Source organism: Solanum pennellii, chromosome 1, assembly GCF_001406875.1.
Source record: "Solanum pennellii chromosome 1, SPENNV200".
Lineage (NCBI taxonomy): Eukaryota > Viridiplantae > Streptophyta > Magnoliopsida > Solanales > Solanaceae > Solanum > Solanum pennellii.
The window spans coordinates 6,479,219-6,503,681 of record NC_028637.1 but is presented as its reverse complement, the minus strand read 5'-3'; the positions used below and the strand labels follow the sequence as shown (position 1 = coordinate 6,503,681).

The 24,463-nt window shown below is 35.5% G+C and overlaps 1 protein-coding gene and 1 pseudogene across 1 annotated transcript; both read right to left on the bottom strand.

The window, feature by feature from the left end:
- Positions 1 to 595: 595 nt before the first annotated feature.
- Positions 596 to 13,676, bottom strand: LOC107016917 (annotated as a pseudogene).
- A 908-nt stretch (positions 13,677 to 14,584) lies between these two features.
- Positions 14,585 to 24,145, bottom strand: LOC107016910 (receptor-like serine/threonine-protein kinase SD1-8). The gene is made up of 8 exons (XM_027915492.1): positions 23,915 to 24,145; positions 23,097 to 23,229; positions 16,106 to 16,276; positions 15,827 to 16,017; positions 15,533 to 15,740; positions 15,197 to 15,434; positions 14,913 to 15,114; positions 14,585 to 14,800 (listed from the first exon to the last, which is right to left on the bottom strand). Exons 1-8 carry the CDS (start codon positions 24,143 to 24,145, stop codon positions 14,585 to 14,587), a joined length of 1,590 nt encoding a protein of 529 aa, XP_027771293.1.
- Between the last annotated feature and the right edge of the window lie 318 nt (positions 24,146 to 24,463).

Here is a 24,463-nt window from a genome sequence, read left to right as displayed (position 1 = left end):
TATTCTTAGTTTATAAGTATATACATTCTTATTTTGAACAGTTTGAAGCATATGAAAATATTTTTGTTTCTTATTTAGTGGTAAAAATCTGAAATCACTATATGATAAGATTTTTTTTTTTAAAAAAAAAACGTTGTCTCAACAATGAACTTTCTTAACACATAATCGAATAAACATTGATGGTTTATATTTATTTTTTAATTAAAAGTGTTAAAAAAATAATAAAAATAGAAGATAATGATCTAATGAAAATACTTAATCAAATAAAAAGACTTAATCCTTTTCCTAATGCATTTAGTTGAAAGAAGTTTTTCAAAATTAAAATTGATAAAATCTATCTAAGATCAATAATATACAAGAGAAAACGAATGGATTAGTTATAGTATCAATCAAAAGGAATTACTAAAATAAATTGACTATAAAATAGTACTTAATGATTTTACATCGAAAATGCTAGAAAAATACTACTAGATTTTAGATAAAAATATATAAGATGATTTTCCATAAACTATCAGGTGTTCATGTTTTGTACTTGAACTATCTCCAATTACGTAACCAGACACACCTCAAAATTAATGAGTGGGCTGCTATTTTGACAAATTTTATGAGCAAATTAAGTTATCACGAGCGTTTTGGCTATTGTATGCATACACTTGGTCAATTAGCTTCGAGGTGTGTTTTTAAACTAGTACAACAATAGCAACAACACCCTTTGTCCCAAACATTGTTGGGTGGGCTATTTGTTTCACATAAACATTACATCAACTATGGCCAATCAGAACAAATGTCTACTTCAACGAGATTATCAGCCGTATTTTCTAACAAAGCCATTGAATCAGACGAAAATGTCATAGAACTTTCCATGATCTGATGAACAATCTGTTGAGATTGAAGAGGCTGAGGAGGTACTTCTAGCACTTCAGCCTCACCTTCAAGCATTTCTAATACTCTACTCATCGAAGGGCGTTGTATCGGATTTGTTTGTATGCACCATAACGCAACTAAAGCCAGCTTTCTAGCCATCTTCTTTTCATCATCATTTGCTTCTTCATCCACCACAATCCCCTTCCCCTTGTTGAACTTATCGTAAATATAATAAGGAAAATATTGGCTGGAATTCTCTTCATTTGCAATTTCAGGTCTTTTCAAGTCCAGCATTTCCATTAATAGTATTCCAAAGCTGTAAACATCAGCTTTATAGGAGATTTCCCCAATGCTTCTACTAATCAACTCTGGAGCTACATAGCCAATCGTTCCTTGAGCAGCTGTGAGAGTCACTATGCTATTACCTGGTGGATATAATTTTGCAAGCCTAAAGTCAGAAATCGTTGGAATGAAATTCTCATCCAAAAGAATGTTGTGTGGTTTGATGTCAAAATGCAAAATTTGTACATCACAGCCTCGATGCAAATATCCAATTCCTCGAGCCACTTCAAGAATAATGTCATAATTCCTCTGCCAACTTAACAGAGAACTTCCTTCTTCACTGATGCTGATATACTTGTCGAGTGATCCATTGGGCATGAAATTGTATACAAAAGCACGCTTAGTTCCCTCAACACAATATCCCACGAGTCCAACCACATTGACATGATGAATCCTTCAAATGCTAGCTACTGTTGGGCTATTGCCCATGTTCCAGCCAAAGGCGCATGGCCTAATCCTACTTGGAAAAGGATTGGAATTATTCTCTTTATTTGGTTACCAATTCTATTAGGAAAAGGATTGGAATAGTAATCCTATTTGTAGTTGGTTTTCGCTTTGTAAGGAAAAACACAACTCTATAAGTAGAGGATGGTTTTGAGAGAATAATTAATTGCTCAGTGGTATTGTCTTTGAAAGACAATAGAACATAAGAGAGGTTTTTGAGAGAGCTTTCAACAAGAGAAAAAGAGAGAAAGAAAAGGGTTCTTTTGCTGCAGTTTTTTTTTCTCCGACCAGCAACGTTCAGATCGTGTTTCCCAATTAACTAACCGTTGGATCGGGCTGAAATTTGGAATGAGTGTTTCTGAAATCTTGGTGGTTTATTTGAACGGTGGAGATCGGATTCGGAGTTCAGAAAGATCATATTTTAGGTCCCGAACAGAAGCTGGGTTTGGGTGGTGTTTCTTTCTATTTATCTTTTGTTGGTATAGCTATTGTTTGTTCTCTTTTGACACTTGTTGTGTAGCCATTAGAAGAATATTTCTAACCCTCTTATTGGTATAGTGAAGCAATTCATATCTTGTCGATCCCGTGGTGGTTACCTTCGGTTTGAAGGGTTTTTCCACGTTAAACTTGGTGTTCTTTATTGTTAGATTTTCGATTTCATCTTTTAGTCACAACAACTGGTATCAGAGCTAAGGTTATCGATATGGAAAGGAATATGAGCAAGATGGTATGTCTAAACGGAAGAAACTACAACATATGAAAAAGCAAGATGAAAGATCTATTGTTCGTGAAGAAGATTCATCTTCCGGTTTTTTCTGCTCATAAACCCGAGAATGTGACCGATAAAAATTGGAAATTTGAGCACCAACAAGTATGTGTATATATAAGACAATGGGTTGAAGATAATGTTCGCAACCATATTGTGAATGAGACACATGCTAGAACATTGTGGGAAAAGTTGGAGACACTTTACGCTTCAAAAACTAGCAATAACAAGTTGTTCTTGTTAAAGCAATTGATGACCTTTAAATACAAGGAGGGAAGTCCTATTCTTGATCATATAAATGATTTTCAGGGTATTTTTGATCAGCTATCAGGAATGGGTGTTAATTTTGATGATGAAATACAAGGACTTTGGCTTCTTAATACTCTACCGGATTTTTGGAAAACTCTTCGTATTTCTTTAACTAATTCTGCCACTGGTGGAAAGGTGACTATGGAATATGCAAAGAATGGTGTGTTGAATGAAGAGGTAAGAAGAAAATCTCAAGACACATCTTCACATTCAGATGTTCTATATACAGAAGATCGAGGGAGACATAAGACAAGAGATCCGAGGAGTAGAGGTAAAAGTAGAAGCAAGTCAAAATTCAAGAATCCAAATATTATATGTTATCATTGTGGAAAGAAAGGACATATTAAAAGATTTTGTAAACAATTGAAGCAAGATCTTAAAGAAGGGAAGAAGGAAGAAAATAATGAAAATAATGTTGTTGCTGTTGTCCAAGATGACCTTCTCTTCGCTTGTAATAAAGACGTCATCAATTTTGTATCTCAAGATACAAGTTGGATAGTAGATTCTGGAGCTACATCACCTGTCACACCAAGAAAAGACTTCTTTTCATCTTATACTTCTGTCTAATCTGAGGTGTTAAAGATGGGTAATACTGGTGAGGTTAAGGTGTTTGGTGTTGGCACTGTTTGTTTGAAAACCAATCCTGGTTCAGCGTTGGTCCTTCAGAATGTCAAGCATGCTCCAGACATTCCAATAAATTTGATCTCTGTAGGACAACTAGATGATGATGGTTATCATAATGACTTGTGCAATGGCCAATGGAAGCTCACCAACGGCTCACTGATTTTAGCTCGAGGAAGAAAACATTCAAATTTATACATGACACAAGGATCGATTCTTGGTGACTCTATAAAATTGGTGGAGAGCGAGACTTTATCAGAATTGTGGCACAAGAGGCTTAGTCATATGAGCGAGAGGGGGATCACCTATTTGGCTAAGAAGAATTTGCTTGCTGGTATGAAACAAGCAAAGGTGAAAAGATGTGTTCTTTGCTTAGCAGGAAAACAGAAAAGAATTTCTTTTCACAGTCATCATCCTTCAAGAAAGTTTGAGCTATTGGAGCTAGTACACTCAGATTTGTGTGGTCCTTTCAAAGTTCAAAAGGTGGTGCACTTTACTTTGCTACTTTCATTGATGATCATTCTCGCAAGATTTGGTTGTATCCTTTGAAATCCAAAGATCAAGCGCTTGATGTGTTTATGCAGTTTCAAGCCTTATCTGAGAGACAAACGGGAAAGAAATTAAAATGAATTCGCACTGATAATGGTGGTGAGTATTTTGGTCCCTTTGATGACTACTGCAAATCGCAAGGAATTCGTCATCAGAAGACTCCTCCAAAGACTCCTCAATTAAATGGTTTGGCAGAGAGGATGATCAGAACTTTAGTAGAGAGAGTTAGATGTGTGCTTTCAAGGCTAAACTTCCAAATTCTTTTTGGGTTGAAGTACTTAACACTGTTGCTTATGTTATCAATTTGTCTCCTGTTGTTGCTTTGGATGGTGATGTTCCAAACAGAGTTTGGTTTGATTAGGATGTTTCTTATGATCACTTGAAAGTGTTTGGGTATAAAGCTTGTGTGCATGTTCCAAAAGATGAGAGGTCGAAATTGGATGTCAAAACTAAGCAATGTATCTTCATTGGTTATGGTCAAGATGAGTTTGAATATCGTTTTTATGATCCAATTGATAAGAAACTCATTAGAAGTCGTGATGTTGTGTTCTTTGAAGATCAAACTATTGAAGATATTGACAATACTGAGAAACTAGATTCTCATACTGATGAGAGCTTACTTGATGTTGATCCAATTCCTATTATTGATACATCTTCTGCACATGAGGAAACCCAAGGTAATGATCAAGATAATGATGAGAGTGTAGAACATATAATTGTTCCTACTGATGATGTTGTGGTTGATAATCAACCAACTCATGTTGGGATGACCACTTTGGATGCTCCAGAAACCTCTTGTAGAAGATCTACTATAGAGAAACGAAACTCAACACGTTATTCTCATGATGAGTATATTCTATTGACTAATATGGGAGAACCTGAATGGTATGATGAAGTCATGTTAGATACTCATAGAGATAAGTGGAAAGAACTCATCGTAGACAATCATGAGTTTTGTAGAAGTGTGGCAGGCAGGAAGCCTGTCAAAAGTTCCTCCACTTGAAGTCCATTTGGCCCCTTGGCTGGAGGGGGAGTTTGTTGGGCTATTGCCCATATTCCAGCCAAAGGCCCATGGCCTAATCCTACTTGGAAAAGGATTGAAATTTCTCTTTATTTGGTTTCCAATTCTATTAGGAAAAGGATTGGAATAGTAATCCTATTTGTAGTTGGTTTTGGCTTTGTAAGGAAAAACACAACTCTATAAATAGAGGATGATTTTGAGAGAATAATTAATTGCTCACTGGTATTGTCTTTGAAAGACATTAGAACATAAGAGAGATTTTTGAGAGAGCTTTCAACAAGACAAAAAGAGAGAAAGAAAAGGGTTCTTTTGCTGCAGTTTTTTTCTCCGACCAGCAACGTTCAGATCGTGTTTCCCAATTAATTAACCGTTGGATCGGGTTGAAATTTGGACTGACTGTTTTGACATCTTGGTGGTTGATTTGAATGGTGGAGATCAGATTCGGAATTAAGAAAGATCCTATTTTAGGTTCCGAACCGAAGCTGGGTTTGGGGGGTGTTTCCTTCTATTTATCTTTTGTTGTTGTAGCTATTGTTTGTTCTCTTTTGGCACTTTTTGTGTAGACATTTGAAGAACATTACCCTCTTATTGTTATAGTGAAGCAATTCGTATCTTGTCGATCCCGTGGTGGTTACCTTCAGTTTGAAGGGTTTTTCCACGTTAAAACTGTTAGGACCGTAAATAAGCAGGTGTAACGCGGAAGCTAGCAAAACAAACCTCAAAAGACCACGAGTAAGAAGACAACGAGAAAATTACCAAAAGACACAAAGATTTAACGTGGTTCAGTCAATCGACCTACGTCCACAAAGGAGACGAGCAATCCACTATAAATATGAGAGTACAAAATACAGAGGAAAACAACCTCAACCAAATCACTCGGAATACATGGGAGGTTCACACAAGTGATAACATATCAAGCTTGTGACCCACAATTTCTCCCTCTAACAAAAACTCTCAAAGCCCTTAAGACTACATTGTGAATGCTGATTAAGTTAGAAGGAATATGCCTCTATTTATAGAGTCCTAAACCTTTTCCTACCAGAAAAAGGATTAGTCAATCCAAAACCTTTTCCTAAAAGGAAAACCTATTTATGGTAAGAAATTTCGGGCAAATAAAACCCAACAAATCTCCCCCTTGGCCTGAATTTCTCACAAAATAAATTTGTCCACCTTCTTCACTTAATCTCTAACAACTTGCTTCTCCTCTCCATAATCTCCTTTGCAAAATTTATGTCTCAACACAGAGAACCTCTCTGAAACAATTTCTCCAACAAAATCTTCGTTACTGTCAAAAAGGTTGCAGCTAGAACTACACCCGTCAAGATGAACACCTCTTTCTAACCTGATTCAATCATCGATTATCGAACCACTGAACCTGACTCCATCATTGAATCTGGCTCTGATACCACTTGTTAGGACCGAAAATAAGCAGGTGTAAACGCGGAAGCTAGCAAATCAAACCTCAAAAAGACCACGAGTAAGAAGACAACGAGAAATATACCAAAAGACACAAAGATTTAACGTGGTTCGGTCAATCGATCTACGTCCACAAAGGAGATGAGCAATCCACTATAAATATAAGAGTACAAAATACAGAGGAAAACAACCTCAACCAAATCACTAGGAATACATGGGAGGTTCACACAAGTGATAACATATCAAGCTTGTGACCCACAATTTCTCCCTCTAACAAAAACTCTCAAAGCCCTTAAGACTACATTGTGAATGCTGATTAAGTTAGAAGGAACATGCCTCTATTTATAGAGTCCTAAACATTTTCCTACCAGAAAAAAGATTAGTCAATCCAAAACCTTTTCATAAAAGGAAAACCTATTTATGGTAAGAAATTTCGGGCAAATAAAACCAAAAACTTGGTGTTCTTTATTGTTAGATTTTCGGTTTCATCTTTTCGTCACAACAACTATTTCATTCATAAAATCTTGCCCACCATATTTATGCTTGCTTAACATCTTCACTGCCACATCCTTTCCACTTTGAAGCTTTGCTTTGTATACACTGCCATAACCTCCCTCACCTAATTTCTCTTTGAATCCTCTTGTCATTCTCTTTATGTGGGAGTAATTATATTTGATTGACATGAAATTATTTTGTGCTTGTAAAAACCCTTCAATCGTATCATACATCGACAAAAGCCTCCTTTTGAATTTGATCACCAGAAATACAACTACAAACGGAAGGCCTATCACAAATTTTATTCCAAAATACGCTACAAGTTTGAGAAGTCATAAAGTTAATTTCCTGCTTGAGCTAATATATCATAGAGATGTCTTTTTCTTATGCGGACCGTTCTATTCTTCTCAGAGTTTAGTTAAATTTAACACTTTCTGTCTCATTTGATTGCTATTAATAACTTTACTAACAATAACATATTTCGAGTGGCTCTATTTTCAGAATTTTTATGTTGTGCTCACTTGTGTTAGATTGATGGAATGTTAAGTTGTGCCCATCCAAATAACATGCAGCTTGCTAAAGGGATATACAGGAGCTTACCCATGAGATACAAAAGTAGTGACAAAATGGTCCCTGGTTAGATTAAAGCGCAAAAAAGTAGAAAGAGAGATCAATGGAGAACTTTAAGTATATGTAAAAGAGAAATAACAACTACAACACATAAAAGAAATTAAATTATGGTGAGTGAATCCATTGTTTTCCTAATTTCACACGTATCAGAGGATGGAAAACGTTTTTTTTATCAAAAAGCAGAACATATATAATTATATTGAAGACGGTCTTACTTATCCATCTTCGTCCATAATTCTGATGCTTAAATACGAAATACTCAACTATCGACAGACTGATCCCTGGTTAGATTAAAGTGCAAAATATTTAGAATGAGAGATAAATGGAGCTTTAAAAGTATATATAGAGAAAAGTTTGAGTACTCACAGAAAAGTTGTTCAATATCACCTACAAAGAGATGTAGAAATAAAATCGTAGTGAGTGAATCCATTATTTTTTTTCCCTAATACCTTAGGATGGAAAAGAATGTTACAAATTAAGAAGCAGAGCATATATAATTGAAGACCTTACTTATGTTTTGTGGAGAACTCCACATATAAAAACGAAGCTCAAATCCGTAAAGGATTGCTTGATGAAAATAGAAAAGGGAAATGTTGTTCTCTGCATCTTTAATTTTAGGTCATGCGGTCAGGCCTATAAATTGTACTCTGCATCCATCATTGACTTCTGATGCATTCGTTTCTCCAATCTTTAAATAAGTGTATCTGCTTAATTTGCAGCCACTAATTTCCACAAATGCGGAATTATTCATAGCAGATGGACAGTTGAACATGAAGATTAGGTCTAAAAATGTTTTAGGATAATCAAAAGTATAATAATATGAGTCAATGATAGTATAGTACTTGTTGAAGTTGAACTGAGTTCTGAAAGATCATCTTGTGTTTGTAAAGTTGGATCTACCAGGCGAACTGTCTTGTTATCATAGTTGATGCCTTGAACGTGCAACTTCATAGAGAATAACCACATAAGTGTTTGGTTACTATCAATTTGTTACTGTATGAATGAATCCATGGAAGCTTGTTCTTCCATGTATGAAACAACTTCCATGTATGAATCACACCAATTTGGAGACGAGAGAAATTTTATTATTATTGCTTTTCAGATTATTCTACAATGAAAAAAGAGTGTCTTCTTTTATAGATCACACTTATGCTACCGAATGTCACATAGAAATTAGTTACACAACAAACTAGTAACAAACTAATAATTAACTCTTTCTAGAATCTTCTACAGAATCTTCAATATCCAATATTCCCCCTCAAGCTTTAGTCTGAATATATGTTGAAGACTCCAAGCTTGGACAACATGAAATGATGTGAGGCTGCACCTAGTCCTTTTGTTAGTATGTCTGCCGACTGTTGTTTAGTGTTAACATAAGTAGGTAGTATCATTCCATTCTTGATCTTTTCTCTTACAAAGTGACAATCAATTTCAATATGTTTGGTTCTCTCATGGAAAATTGGATTTGAAGCTATTCGAAGTGCTGCTTTGCTGTCACAGTGTAGTTTTACAGGAATTTCACATTAACTTTAAGTTATTCAACAGTCTAACTAGCCATGTGACTTCTGCAACCACTCCAGCCATGCTCCTATATTCAGCTTCTGCAGAGCTCCTACTTACTGTATGCTGCTTCTTGACTTCCAGGATATGAGTGAATCCCCTAGCTTCACTAAATATCCAGTCATAGACCTCCTTGTGTTGGGGAAAGCTGCCTAGTCTGCATGACAGAATGCTTCAAGTTCAAGGCTTCTCTTACTGCTTAACAATATGCCTTGACCAGGGCAACTCTTGATATACCTAACTAGCCTCAGAGCTGCTTCCCAGTGTGATCTCTTAGGACGCTGCATAAATTGCGATAGAACTTGAACTGCAAAGCTGATATCAGGTCTAGTTATGGTTAGATATATCAATCTTCCAACTAGCCTTTGATAGCTTGTGATGTCTTTGTGTATGGGATCATCAGTAGTTCCAGTAAGTTCATCATATTCCATAGTTGTAAGTTTCACATCTGTCTCCAAATGTGTGTTTACTGGTTTTGCACCACTGAGACCAGTATCTGAGATCAGCTCAAGGGCATATTTCCTTAGATTAAGCAAAATGCCAGACTTGGATCTCATGATTTCAATGCCTAGAAAGAACTTGAGAACACCAAGGTCCTTCATTTTGAATCTGCTATGAAGAGAATCCTTTAACTCATGTATCAACTTGTTACTATTTCCTGTTATTAGCAAATCATCTACATAAATGAGAATTACAGCTATATCCTCCCCATCCCTCTTGGTAAAGAGGGAGTGATCATATGAACTCTGGGAATATCCAGTAGTCAATAATGTTTCAGTGAGTTTTTTGTTCCATTGCCTAGAGGTTTGCTTGAGCCCATACAATGATTTGAGCAATTTACACACTTTATTTTCCCCTTGCCTTAGAAAACCTTGTGGCATTTCCATGTACAAATCCTCAAGAAGGTCACCTTGCAAAAATGTATTATGCACATCCATTTGATAAAGAGGCCAGTCATGCGAGGCTGCAACACCAATAGTGGTTCTAAGTGTCACCATCTTGGCTACAGGTGAGAATGTCTCATGATAGTCGAGGCCCTCTTGTTGGTTGTAACCTTTAGCAACCAATCTTGCCTTGTACCTTTCAACCTGTCCATCAGCTTGAAGCTTAACTTTATATATCCATTTCGAGCCAATAGCTTTCTTTCCAGGAGGGAGGTCCACCACAGTCCAAGTTGCATTTTGTTCTAAGGCATTAACTTCATCTTGCATTGCCTTGATCCACTCTGGCCAACCAGATGCATCCTTGAAAGTAGCAGGCTCCTTTATTGAGGATAATGCAGCTAGAAAGGACATAAAAGAAGGACTAATCTTTGAATAGGCTGCATAGTTAGTAATAGAATAAGGCACATCTTTATGTGACTGTTTGGTAGATTTAGACACCAAATAATCTTTGTTCCATATAGGGGGCTTGATGGATCTGTTAGGTCTAGTATGTCTAAAATGTGTAGATTCTTCAGGGGCAGATGTGTCAGCAGTGACTTTATCAGTGGAATCCATAGCTTCATTACTATTAGAAACATTCATTTGTTCTGCATTATCTAATGAGTCTGTGAACTCGTTTGAGTAATCATGACGAGTAGCATCTTGTAATACAAATGATGAATCAGCATGAGGCAAAGAAACTGGTGCATCATTATTGAACTCCTGGTACCATACTGACTCGGGTACCTTAAGTTGTTGTGAAGTCAACTGTGTCTTGAATGGAAACTCATCCTCTATAAATGTGACATCCCTGCTGACATGAAATGTATGAGACTCCAGATCCAACACCCTATATCCCTTTTGACTTTCTGCATATCCCATGAAGACTCCTTTCTTTGCTCTAGGAGCAAACTTGTCAGATCTGGGAAGTAGAGAAACAAAGCAAAGACAACCAAACACCTTCAAGTGATTTAGTTGTGGCTTAGTACCATATAACATTTCATGTGGAGACTTTCCATGTAATACTGATGTGGGAATCTTGTTAATTCAAATAAACTGCAGCCTTTACACAGTGTCCCCAATAAGAAATAGGAATATTAGCATGAAATCTCAAAGCTCTAGCAGTATTTAGTATATGTATGTGCTTTCTTTCTACCACCCCATTTTGTTGGGGTGTGTATGCACAAGACCTTTGATGTACAATGCCTAGAGAAGCAAATAACTCACTGCATTTTGAATTCATGAACTCCGTCCCATTATCAGACCTCAACACTTTCAGTTTCATGCCAAACTGAGTGTTTATCATTAAAAAGAAATCCTTGAGTACAGAGTAAACTTCAATTTTTGATTGAATTAAGCAAGCCCAAGAAAACCTGCTGTAATCATCTACAATTGTAGCAAAATATTGCTTTCTATCATATGTGGGAGTCCTCTAAGGACCCCAAACATCTACATGTATCAACTGGAAAATAGAACTAGAATCATAACTCTGTCAAGAAATACAAGTCTATATTGTTTGGCTTGAGGACATGTGTGACAACATGGAAAATCCGTTAGGTGATTTTTGATATATGAAATGTGTTGCATAGCAGCAATAGAGGGATGCCCAAGTCTTAAATGCCACAGTGATGTTGTAGTATTTTTATCCTTTATGGCAGTATTGGCAACAACTTTTATTGGATTCTTTAACAAGTATAAACCATCATGTTCTCTACCAATCCCAATCACCTTGCCATTTGAGAGTGCCTGCATTACATAGAAATTAGGGAAGAAACTGATACTACACAATAGGTCCTTGGTCAATCTGTTAACTGACAACAAGTTAAACTTGAAGTCAGGCACATGCAATACATTCTTCACCTTATAGCAATCAAAAATAATGGAATGACCTGTATTAATAATTTGAGCTTTATTTCCTGTTGGTAATTGGACAATATTTGACCTCTGATTATTTATATTGCTTAATTCTGCTAGCATTTCCTTAGATGATGTGATGTGGTGAGTTGCACCAGAATCAATTATCCATCTATAATCATAAGCATCAGATGTCAAAGATACATTACCTGCTAAGTTTGCTTTGGAATCACCACTATCTCCAGTATTTGTATCTCCAGTATTTGTATTACTGGTATTGTTGTGTCTGAGATTTCGTATATGATTGTATTCCTCCTCAGTAAGATTGAATCCAATATCTTGTCCTTCAGTGGTAGTACAATTGGCATAAGATCTAAAACCTGAACCATTTTGCTGATTATTGGATCTATAACTAGTTTGACCATTACCACACTGAGAGTCACCATAGCTTTTGAAACTAGTGCTGCTTCCATAAGAATCACCTTGCCCTTGCTTCCTCTTGCTTTTGAAATCTGCAGGATAGCCAATGACCCTATAGCAATCCTTTGTGAGGTGATTTTTGTAACCACAGTGCTCACATGCAGTGTCAAATAGCTTCATTCCTTTGAAACCTTGCCTCCTGTTGACCATCATTGTGAGAGGTTCCTTATTAACATCCATAACGCCTAGTAACCTCTGACTTTCTTCCTGTATTATTGTGGCATAGGCCTGATTAACAGTAGGAACAACCTCCTTAAGTAAAATGTCACTTCTAACATGGCTGTAAGATTCATTAAGGCCCATGAGAAACTTTAATAACCTTTGCTGATTTAAATGCTCAATATAAGGCTTAGATTCATCACAGGTGCATAAAGGAGCTGGAACAAATACATCTAAATCATCCCATAGATCCCTTAGTTTTGAGTAATAGGTTGTGACTGAAACAGTACTTTGTTTTAAAGATGCAACTTCTGTCCAAAGTTGATATACTCTGGTGAGATTAGATTTGTCAAACCTCTCTTTGAAGTCATCCTAGACACGTTTAGCATTAGAAGCATATACAATTGTAGTAAGCAACTCTTGAGCTACAGTACTGCTGATCCATGAAAGTACCACAGCGTTGCATCTTTCCCATTGATTTGCTAAATCCCCTTTGAACGAGCTCTTTAGGCAAGTTCCATCTACAAATCCGAGCTTGTTCTTCACCAATAATGCAAGCCTTAGTGATCTATTCCATAATCCATAGTTGGTTGGACCTGTGAGTTTGACTGCAATCAAGGTTGTTCTTGGTGCATCTGATGCAGAAAGATAAAGAGGATGAGAATGTTCAAGAGTTGCTACTGTTAGATTCGCCATAACAGAAAACTTATAAATTGTGATCTGATTTTGAAATCAATACGCAGCTTGAGATTGTATCCCTATGTCGCGGCTCTGATACCATATCAATTTGTTACTGTATGAATGAATCCATGGAAGCTTGTTCTTCCATGTATGAAACAACTTCCATGTATGAATCACACCAATTTACAGAAGAGAGAAATTTTATTATTATTGCTTTTCAGATTATTCTACAATGAAAAAGAGTGCCTTCTTTTATAGATCACACTTATGCTACCTAATGTCACATAGAAATTAGTTACCCAACAAACTAATAACCAACACTTTCTAGAATCTTCTACAGAATCTTCAATATCCAATAGTTACCTTCACAAGTTAATTCATATCCTGGATAATGGCAATCTTTTGGATCAGTGTTTAAGCGAAAAGGGTTGCTTATGGTACGGATATGGCCACAAGCAGAAGGAGGACAGTGGTAGTGTTTGCTTTTCCTAGCATTGCATGTTTGCAGAAAGATGATTAATGTAAAACATTTAAGCAGAATGGTTCCCCTACACATATACATTATTACTCTCTTGATTCTTTTCTTTTCTTTCCTACTATTTCCAAGTGCAGGTGCGTTTGTTGGATACTTGAAGTTGTGTGGACTTTTTCATCACCAAAATTACTTCTTTGGGTCCCAACCCAAGCCGATTGAATACTTGTGTTTGGTGAAATTTGATGAAGGCCCCTCGACAGGAAGACTTTGCCGTTTACCTATTTATTACAACCAGTCTCCAGGAACGAGCACTGCAAGTTTATTCAGATCCAAACGATGATATATTTGTTTTATCTTCTACATAAGTAATAAATTTTAAAATTGATATGTGTAACATGAAAATTTTGTTACCAAATAAATATAATTTTGAATCGAACTTATCACGTATAATTATTGTTAAATCTTGTACTGTGATTATGATGCCACCAAAATTGAGAGGAAAAAAAATGACAAGACATAAATACAATTCAATGTGGTAATACCTAATAGATTAAGAGGAATCAAATAAAAGAAGCGACTTTGATATCAACAATTGAACACTACAGTTCTTATGATTTATCTTATCCAATGTATTAATTTATTGTTTGTAAGACCAACTTTTTCTTCATTCAATATGAGGAAATGAAAAGACAAGAGTTTAAAATTTTATTTTAGAAGAAAAGAAGATGAATGCACAAGATATTCATTCTGAATCACATCAATAATGGTACAGTAATTTACAAGGATAAGGAAAAGTAATGATTGGCCTATTACATTGATGATGAAAAAAGACGAGATTTTTGAACTCACAATTGTATGTAATGAGAAAAAAGGACCTAATTATGCTCTTTATCTTTCACAAAACTTACCCAAAAACAAAAACTGAGATAGTATACAAGAGAAAATTGTGAACATCTTGTAGTAATATACACACTTTCTGAAGGCGATACCATCAACTACCGGGGATCTATCATGGTAACTATAACTTGATTGACAGTGCAAGTTTCTTCATAATTAGTTGAATATGAATCAGAATCAACGGGTCTTCTTCCAAGGCAAAATCCTGGGTTTTTAGGATGAGGCAGTGATGCACTTTCGCTACCTAGCATCAAAACCACAGTGGCCATGTTTGGTCTGTCTTCTGCTTGTTCCAGGACACACAACAGTCCAACCTGTATGCATCTCATTACTTCAGATGGAGAAAAAGATTCTCCAAAAGATGGATCTAGTAGCTCTGAGCCGCTCCCTTTTTTCCATAGTCTCCACGCCTGCATAGTCGATTACTTTCTTTATCAGATTTGAATCAAATGACGAATGTATTGCCAATAACATATGATCTGTGAGAAGGTTGAGTTGGTTATTTTGATAATAGAATCCCCTCTTCTTCTTTCCGGTTACTATTTCTAACACCAAAACCCCAAAGCTGAAAACATCGGACTTAACAGAGAAGAGGCCATCCATTGCATATTCCGGAGACATGTAACCACTACATCAAAACAAAAAAACAGATTTAGAAATAGCTTTAAAGGTTCTATGAAAAATGTGAAGAAATTATGTCGTGTGCTTACTAGGTTCCAACTACTCTTTTTGTATTTCCTTCAGTCTCATCTCCGCCAAAAATTCTTGCCATGCCAAAATCTGATATTTTGGGAGTCAAATCCTTATCAAGCAGAATATTGCTTGCTTTAAGGTCTCTATGGATAATCCTAAATCTTGAATCTTGATGAAGGTATAGAAGCCCCCGAGCAATCCCACAAATAATATTGAACCGCTTTTGCCAGTCGAGCAGCGAGCTTTTCTGTTTATCTGAGGAGCATATTCAATTGTGAGTCACAAATTATGTGAGCATCTAAGTAAATGATGTGAAACACTACTCTCTTGACCATCTAATGAAAAAGACTTACTGAACAAAATTGAATCTAAACTTTTATTCTCCAGGTATTCATAGATCAGCATCTTCTCTTCCATATCAACACAACAGCCAAGAAGCCGGACTAGATTTCTGTGTTGAAGCCTGGCAATCAATCTTAGCTCATTTTTAAATTCCTCTACTCCTTGTCCGGAATTCTTCGAGAGCCTTTTGACTGCTACTTCTTGACCAACCAGCATTGCCTGATCAAAAGATTATATTATTGAGTTCGTCGATAACTTTTTCTTCTTTATAATATCACTATGGTTTACATATAACTGAGATTTACCTTGTAAACACAACCAAATCCACCTTGGCCCAACTTAGTTGCGTCAGAAAAATTTTCTGTTGCCGTAGCTAGGGTACTGTAATCAAACAATGGCAATTCAAACTCTTCCGTGGAAGTTTCACCAGAAAATTCTCTTTTACATGGAATAATAGTTGCATTCATCAGAAGCTCTTGACTTCGTTCGCTAGTGCCTGGTTTAGGATCATGAGAAACATTCATGAGAAAATGAAGCATTTTATATTAGACAATCTTATTAATCAGGATAGATTCATATAATACCTCTGTTCACGGATTTAGTTCGGATTGAACTTTGATGTTTTCTTCTCTTTGATAAGATGCAAAGGGTTAGTCCAAATAACACAAGAGCTATACCAACTGTAACCCCAGCAGCTATTGCAACTATTTTTGTCTTGCGAGAACTATTTCCAGATCCTTCACCTCCAATTTGCACTGAAATTAAAAGTTTTTCGAGTTAATTAATCATGCTTAATTTTATTCAAGAGTTTAGTGCTGCAAGAAGAACACCATCATTTTTTACTGACATAATATATAAACAAATACTCAAACTTGACCTGATCAGCGCGCAAGTAAGCACTCCAACTTCGAAAGAACATATCTAGACAGATCTCACTGACAGCTAGACACTCTAACTCATTCCACTGTGTCGCATGGACAGACATTCTGACTTGATACATAAATTTTGAAGATGTCTAGATAATCATTTTGTAAGTTGGAGTATTCAATTGACACAGAGGAAATAAATTGAGGAGTCAAGGTATGTATACTCAAAGTTAAGGTGTTTATTTGCAAGCTGAGGCTAAGTTTTAATGTCGGTTTATGTATGAAAACCTATAGTGTTGTTAAAAATCACTTTCGGTGACAATAGCAAAGTTTGAATTGAAAAGACTACAGTCCAATGATGTCAGTAAACATGATCTAATTCACCTAGTTCACAAAGTTGTGTCCAAAAAAACTATTAACATATCCATGACATTTTCTTGATAAAAAATCATTAGCTTAATATATACTTCTTAATCCCTTTGTAATATTTCAATTATTTACCACACCAAACCTTACTTCCAAACGTGTATATGACCTTTTCCCCAAAAGTGTCCAATCATTTTCTTGTATCTGATGATTCTTAATGTTGCATTCATATGTAATTGTTGCAAAAACTGAATTAGAGTTTGAACGTTGTAGGCTATATCACGCCTGAAATTACTGTGAGGTATAACAACATTTCTCTTACTCTTTGATACCTTACTTTATCAGTAGCCAACTCATCAATTGCTTCTTTGGTGTTGGTTAACTTATTGTTATCATTATATATGATAAGTACAAGTTTACACCATTATCTCAAACTCCTCGATGAGCTATCCTCAACTGCATCCTTTCGAGCAATTATACAAACTATGACTATCATATCCTCCAATTTGCTACAACATTGCCAAAGACATAAAGGAAAACTCAAAACAGAAATTGAAAGACACCAGAATGCTTGAAAGCAATTAATGATTACAAGCAAATTCTTAAACTAAGATATTAGTTGGGAAAAAGCGAATGCGTAAGTCTTAAAGGGGTAGTAAACACATGTAAGAAGTTTAAAACATAATCTTTCATGAGACATAAACTCATAGATGATTAGCCTCTCATCTCCTTCCTTGCTATATCCTAAGAGATTCTGATGGTGGAGATTGAGAATGAAGTTTAATTCAGTTTGCCACATGAGATAGCTCGTAAATGGAATGATGGCAACTTTAGTTTGTATCGGTTATGGAGGGATGCTCAAGAGAAGGAATTTGAGTCAACAAGGGACTCAATTCTAAGGATGATTGATTTAACGAAACACGACTTTATAATTTAGTCTCTTTTTTTCATTTTAAAAGCAGAGAAATGGTTAGAAAAAAAAGATAGATAGAAAAGAGAAAAAAATTGTTTATTTTTCATTGTAAATGTGACACTGATGGAATATTAATTCAATAACTTTGTGTATTTATGATTTTGTGTATGAGTACGAATTTTAAATTAAGAATTTTAGAATTGAGATCAAATAGAAAGCTTGTTAAAAATAAATAAGAAAATGAAGACATATAAAATGAGAAAAGAATAAACATACGGTATTAAAGAGAATTTTAGTAGTTAAGTTGGTTGACTATCTGAAAACTTGTTGATGAGAGTTCGATTCCCCACACTGTAATCTTCTTCCTCATTTTTCTTTTTAATAACAATTAAAAGACATTGTTATAATAAATCATACAAAGAAAAATCAAATTATTCAACATTCAATGAGCAAATAAATAGAGTTACCCAATTTAACCGGTATTTAAATAATTTGAATCATATATTGTGATATCTTCATCTTCATTCCTTTTCTGGACAATTGTTGAGAAAACATCCTCTCATTGGTTATGTATATTCATTCAATATTTCAAAGTAAATGGATAACTGAAAAAAAGAAGAAGAAAATAATAAAAGAATTCAAAAATGACAAGAACAAGCAAACTGACTTGAAGAGTTGTTCGGGCTTTTGGCTGAAAGGGGGAGAAATAGGAAAGTTAGGCGGCAATTGGAGAAAATAAAAAACAAATTAGGGCTTAGAAAAAAGGAATATTCTGTTGCCTGGTTAAATAGAATGAAAGGCAAATGTTATGAGGATCACGCACGCACCCCCCCACACAATAACCAGGTAGGTCATGATCGATATGCCTGTCTGGTAGCTGCACTATTTTTCCTTTTGTGATTTTTGTTTGTTTTAATTTGTTTGTCTTGTTTTTTAATTTTTTAAATATTTAAAAATTATGTAATATATTGTTGCCAATATGTGTTAGAAAACCAGAAATTACTGATTCTAATAAATTGTTCAGAAACACGAAGTAACTAAAATTTATAGAAGCAGTAAGAAAGATGAACAGAAATTTAATTCACAAAAAATTTGTAAAACGTACCAGAATGTGAATAAATTTTTAACAAGAAAAGATCAAGTCCACTGAACTCATAGTGTCCCCTTAAGGAAATTATTCCCCTCTAGTATCCGAGGTTTAATTTGGAATACAACCTCCCAGGGTAAAATGATCTCAATCACCAGAGTATAGATACCAAAAACTCTGGTGTCAGCGAACCAATCAACAACATGAAAGCACACGAAGAAAATTTTTGTGCAGAAGAAGAATAAGAAACTCAGAAAATTCGTTAGTAAATATTCTGAAGAATGAATGGTATTTATAGGCAAGAAGAACAGGTTCCGAAAGGTTGCAACCCTTTCAGAATCCACACGACCATTAATGAAAGTTTGCAACTTTCAACTGTTCCTGAAAGTTGCAACCTTTCAGAACAGTCATGGCGGGAATTTTAAAATAAAAAAAGGAAAAGTTTAAATAAAACGGGTCATGCGCGGATTCGAGTCGGGTCGGGTTAATCAACTAAAAAATTAAAACATTTCGGTTAATTTCAACTAAATAACTGAAAATGTCTACTAATTAATTTAAAACACTTTTTGCCATTTAATTTAATTAATTAAATAATTAAAATAAACTTTGTTCAAAATAATCTCTCGAACGATCATTTGCCTAAGTCGTAGTCGTAGCCGTAGCCAAAGCCGAGCTGAGCTAGCGACGACGATGACAGCGGGGGGGGGGGGAGAGGTCCCTCTTTCCAACACTTTTAACAATTAATAGGAGTGTTTCTATATTTAAACTCTCCTATTTCTCTTTCCACCACTGATGAGGGACAAATACCTTTTCATTAAAGCATAAAAAGACTTTTCAAGTTCTCAACTTTACAAGTTTTTTTCTTTCCCTCTATTTCCCATCAATTCTGGCAACATACCCAACAATCCCCCACATTGAGGGCAATGATCATAACATAGGACTGCACGGACAATTGTGTACTTTACTGCAAGAATTAATTGCATCTGGATAAGTAGGTTTCCCCTTGGACTTTCTGTAGTGAAGATATGTCGGATATACTCGGTCAATCATCGAGCTTTGGTGTATACCTAGACAACCATATGTCACACAATTAAGCCTTTACTATTTATGGTTCTTACGGTTGTGTTCGTTTTAGCCATGAACACCTCCTGGTTTCATGAGTGTATAGAGAATAGATTTTTGACATTAAGTTCTCTTTGAAACGGCTTACACTTCACACTCGTATAGGTGATCTAACTGTGTCATCTCGTAGATACACTATTTGGTCAAATCTACCAAACATAGCAAATCATCAAAAACTTTAAGCTTTATTACCTCATTAACAAGCCTTAAAGTCTTAACCTTGTTCCTGAACATTGTCTTCATCATGAGAATGGATTGAATTAGTTGATAATGTCAAACTGTCAGCCATAACTTTGTTTTTCTCTTTGAATCTAGCTCTTGAGATCTCCACTCTGCTAGATAGAGTTACCGTCATGCTGACTTGTCCTAAGCCGTAAACCCATTCCCTTAGAGATCTTTCAACTGTCTCTCTCACTAGGCCTTTCGTTAGTGGATCTGACACATTATCGCTTGACTTTACATAGTCAATTGTGATGATTTCACTAGAGAGCAGTTGTCTTACAGTGTTATGTCTCCGTCGTATATGAAGAGACTTTCCGTTTTACATGATGCTCCCTGCCCTACCTATTGCGGCTTGACTATCGCAATGTATGCAAATATGTCCAACAGGTTTGGGCCTGAATGGAATATCCTCTAGGAAATTCCGGAGCCATTCAGCTTCTTCACCAACCTTATCCAAAGCAATGAATTCAGATTCCATTGTGGAGCGAGCAATACATGTCTGTTTGGACGATTTCCAAGAGAATGCTCCTCCAACAAGTATGAACACATAACCACTTGTGGATTTTACTTCATTTGATCCACTGATCCAATTTGCATAACTATATCCTTCGATCACAGTAGGATATTTATTATAATTCAAATCATAATGTTATGTATATTTTAGATAACCTAAAACACGTTTCATTGTCATCCAGTGAGTTTGGTTCAGATTACTAGTGAACCAACTCAATTTGCTAATAGCACATGCTATATCTGGTCACATACAATTCATAATATACATCAAACTTCCCAACGCTCTGGCATATTCCAATTGAAAGTCAGTTTGACCTTCATTCTTTTTAAATGTACAGCTTAAATCAACTGGAGTTTTGACAATATTGAAATTCAAGTACTTGAACTTATCCAAAACTCTTTCAATATAATGAGATTGAGATAATGCTAGTCCTTATGGAGTTTTGATAATCCTGACCCCTAAGATCAAATCAGCAACTTCTATGTCCTTCATATCGAACTTGCTGGACAGCATGCACTTAGTAACATTTATATCATCAATGTCTTAACTCATTATTAACATGTCATCAACATACAAACAAACAATTACTTTATGATTCATAACATTTTTAATGTAAACACATTTATTACATTCAATAATCTTGAATTCATTTGCCAACATTGTTTGGTCAAATTTAGCATGTCATTGTTTGGGTGCTTGCTTGAGTCCATAAAGTGACTTTACAAGTATGCACACTTTCTTTTCTTTACCAAGAACTACAAACCCTTCGGGTTGTTCCATGTAAATTTCTTCCTCCAACTCTCCATTTAAGAAGACTGTCTTTACATCCATTTGGTGGATTTTAACATCATGCACTGCTGCTAGTGCTATTAACATCCTAATTGATGTTATCCTTGTTACTGGAGAGTATGTGTCAAAGTAGTCCAGACCTTCCTTTTGTCTGTAACCCTTGACTACCAGTCTAGCCTTATATTTTTCAATAGTCCCATCAGGTTTCATTTTCCTTTTAAAGATCCATTTTTATCCTAAAGGTTTATTTTCTGGAGGAAGATTAGCCAATTCCCAAGTGTGATTACTTAAATTTGATTCAATCTCACTATTGATAGCTTCTTTTCAATAAGTTGACTCAGATGAAGACATAGTTGCTTTAAATGTTTGAGGCTCATTTTCAAGCAATAGTGCTACAAAATCTGGTCCGAAAGAAGTAGGTTTCCGTTGGCGAGTACTACACCTAGGATCCTCACTAGTTAGAATATTTTCCGTTGATTCTTCTCGTGGTCGTTTAGGTCTTTCACTTGTCGACTCACATTCAGTTTTATACGGATAAATGTTTTAAAAAAACTCTAAATTATCTGACTCAATTATCGTATTGACATGAATCTCAGGCTTATCAAATTTGTGAACCAAAAACAGACAGGCCTTACTGTTCACATCATACCCAATAAATACACAGTCTACTGTTTTGGGTCCAATTTTATCCCTCTTCGGTAAAGGAACCTCTACCTTGGCTAAACACCCCTACACTTTGAAATATTTTAAATTGGGTTTCCTTCCTTTCTACAACTCATATGGAATTGATTGTGTTTTTCGATGGGGTACTCTATTGAGTATTTTATTAGCCATAATGATGGCTTCCCCCCCAAGGTTTCACGGTGAATCAGAATTGATCATTAAGGCATTCATCATTTCATTTAATGTTCTGTTCTTCCGTTCTTCCGTTCTGCCAAACCATTTGACTGTGGTGTATAAGGTGTAGTAGTTTGATGAACAATACCATATTCTAAACATATCTCTGTTAAAGGAGAGTCATAGTTTCCACCCCTGTCACTCCGAATCATTTTTATCTTTAGATTCAGTTGGTTCTCCACTTCATTTTTTTATTGCTTAAATGCATCAATTGCATCATCCTTACTATTAAGCAAATATACATAACAAAATCGAGTGAAGCCATCAATAAAAGTTATAAAATACTTTTTTTCAACACGAGATGGTGTCGACTTCATATCAAATATATCTGTGTGAATTAAGTCTAAAGTTTTGGAATTTCTTTCAACATACTTATAAGGATGTTTAACAAACTTACTTTCCACACAAATTTTGCATTTCTATTTATCGCATTTAAAATCAGGCAATGCTTCTAGAGTGACCAATTTTCGCAAGGCTTTGTAACTAACGTGTCCCAAATGGGCATGCCATAAATTATTTGACTACAATAAGTAAACAGAAGCAGAATTTTTATTTATACTGTCAACAACCATTACATTCAGTTTAAAAAGGCCCTCGTTGAGGTAGCCCTTTCCTATGAACATTTCATTCTTACTTATTACAACTTTATCACTAACTAGGACACACTTAAATCCGTTCTTAACGAGTAGTGCAACAGAAACTAAATTCTTGCTAATAGTAGGGATATGCAGAACACTGTTTCAAAGTCAACACCTTGTCGGATGTCATTTTCAACATTACTTTCCCAGTTCCCGCAAACCTTGCTTTTGCTGTGTTTCCCATGAACAAATCTTCATCATACTTAGCAGGAGTGTATGTTGCAAAGGCTTCTTTTGCAGAGCAAATATGTCGAGTGGCACATGAGTCAAGAAATCACTCCTTGGGATTTCCAACTAAGTTACACGCCGAGATTATTGCACACAAGTCATCTGCATCTTTCATCTCTTCCACGATGTTTGCTTGACTTTTGCCTTTGCCTTTGTCTTTGTCATTTTTTGGAGCACGACAATCAGAAGACTTGTGACCAGCCTTGCCACAGTTGTAAAGTTGCCTTTGAATTTCTTCTTGGTGTGTTCTGACTTATGCCCATTTGACTTCTTTCTCTTTGTGTCTTTGGTAGGAGCTTCTTCAACAATATTAAGTCCAATAATTGTTGAGCTCTTACAAGACTTCTTTTCAGCGTATTTGTTATCTTCCTCAATCTTGAGCCGAATCACAAGATCTTCAAGTTTCATTTCTTTATAATTGTGCTTTAAATAATTCTTGAAATCGTTCCACAAATGAGGCAACTTCTCGATCATTGCAGCCACTTGAAAAGCTTCATTTACTACCATATCTTTAGCAATTAGATCATGGAGAATAAGTTGAAGTTCTACACTTGTGATCCAACAGTTTTACTATCTACCATTTTATAGTCTAAAAACTTTGCGACCACAAACTTTTTCAAGCATGCATCTTCTGTCTTATATTTCTTCTCAAGTGCATCCCACAACTCTTTTGAAGTTGTTATTGCACTATAGACATTATATACGTCATCCTCTAAAGCACTCAAAATGTAGCTTTACATAGGAAGTCTACCTGTTTCCATGCTTCACTTGTCATGAGTTTTTCTCTGTCTGGCATATCATCAGCAGGCAATGGAGTTTCTTCACTGGTAAATTTCTGCAAACCAAGAGCGGAAAGCCAGAAAAATACCCGTTGCTGCCATCCTTTGAAATTCACACATGTGAATTTACCCGGTTTATCTACTTGTGGTACAACAGTTCGATTTGGTGCAGCAACTGCCACTGTAACACCATTGTTTGTCATTTCTGATAAACAAAAATCGATGCGGTCTTAGTAAGCAATAAATTATAATTGCAGACTTAAAGGATTATAAAATCACGAAGATTTTTATTTCCACTAGAAACACAGATTATAAATAATTTCCTTAAGAGTGTTGCCAATATGTGTTAGAAAACCAGAAATTACTGATGCTAATAAATTGTTCAGAAACACGAAGTAACTAAAATTTATAGAAGTAGTAAGAAAGATGAACATAAATTTAATTCACAAAAAATCTTTAAAACGTACCAGAATGTGAATAAATTTTTAACAAGAAAAGATCAAGTCCACTGAACTCATAGT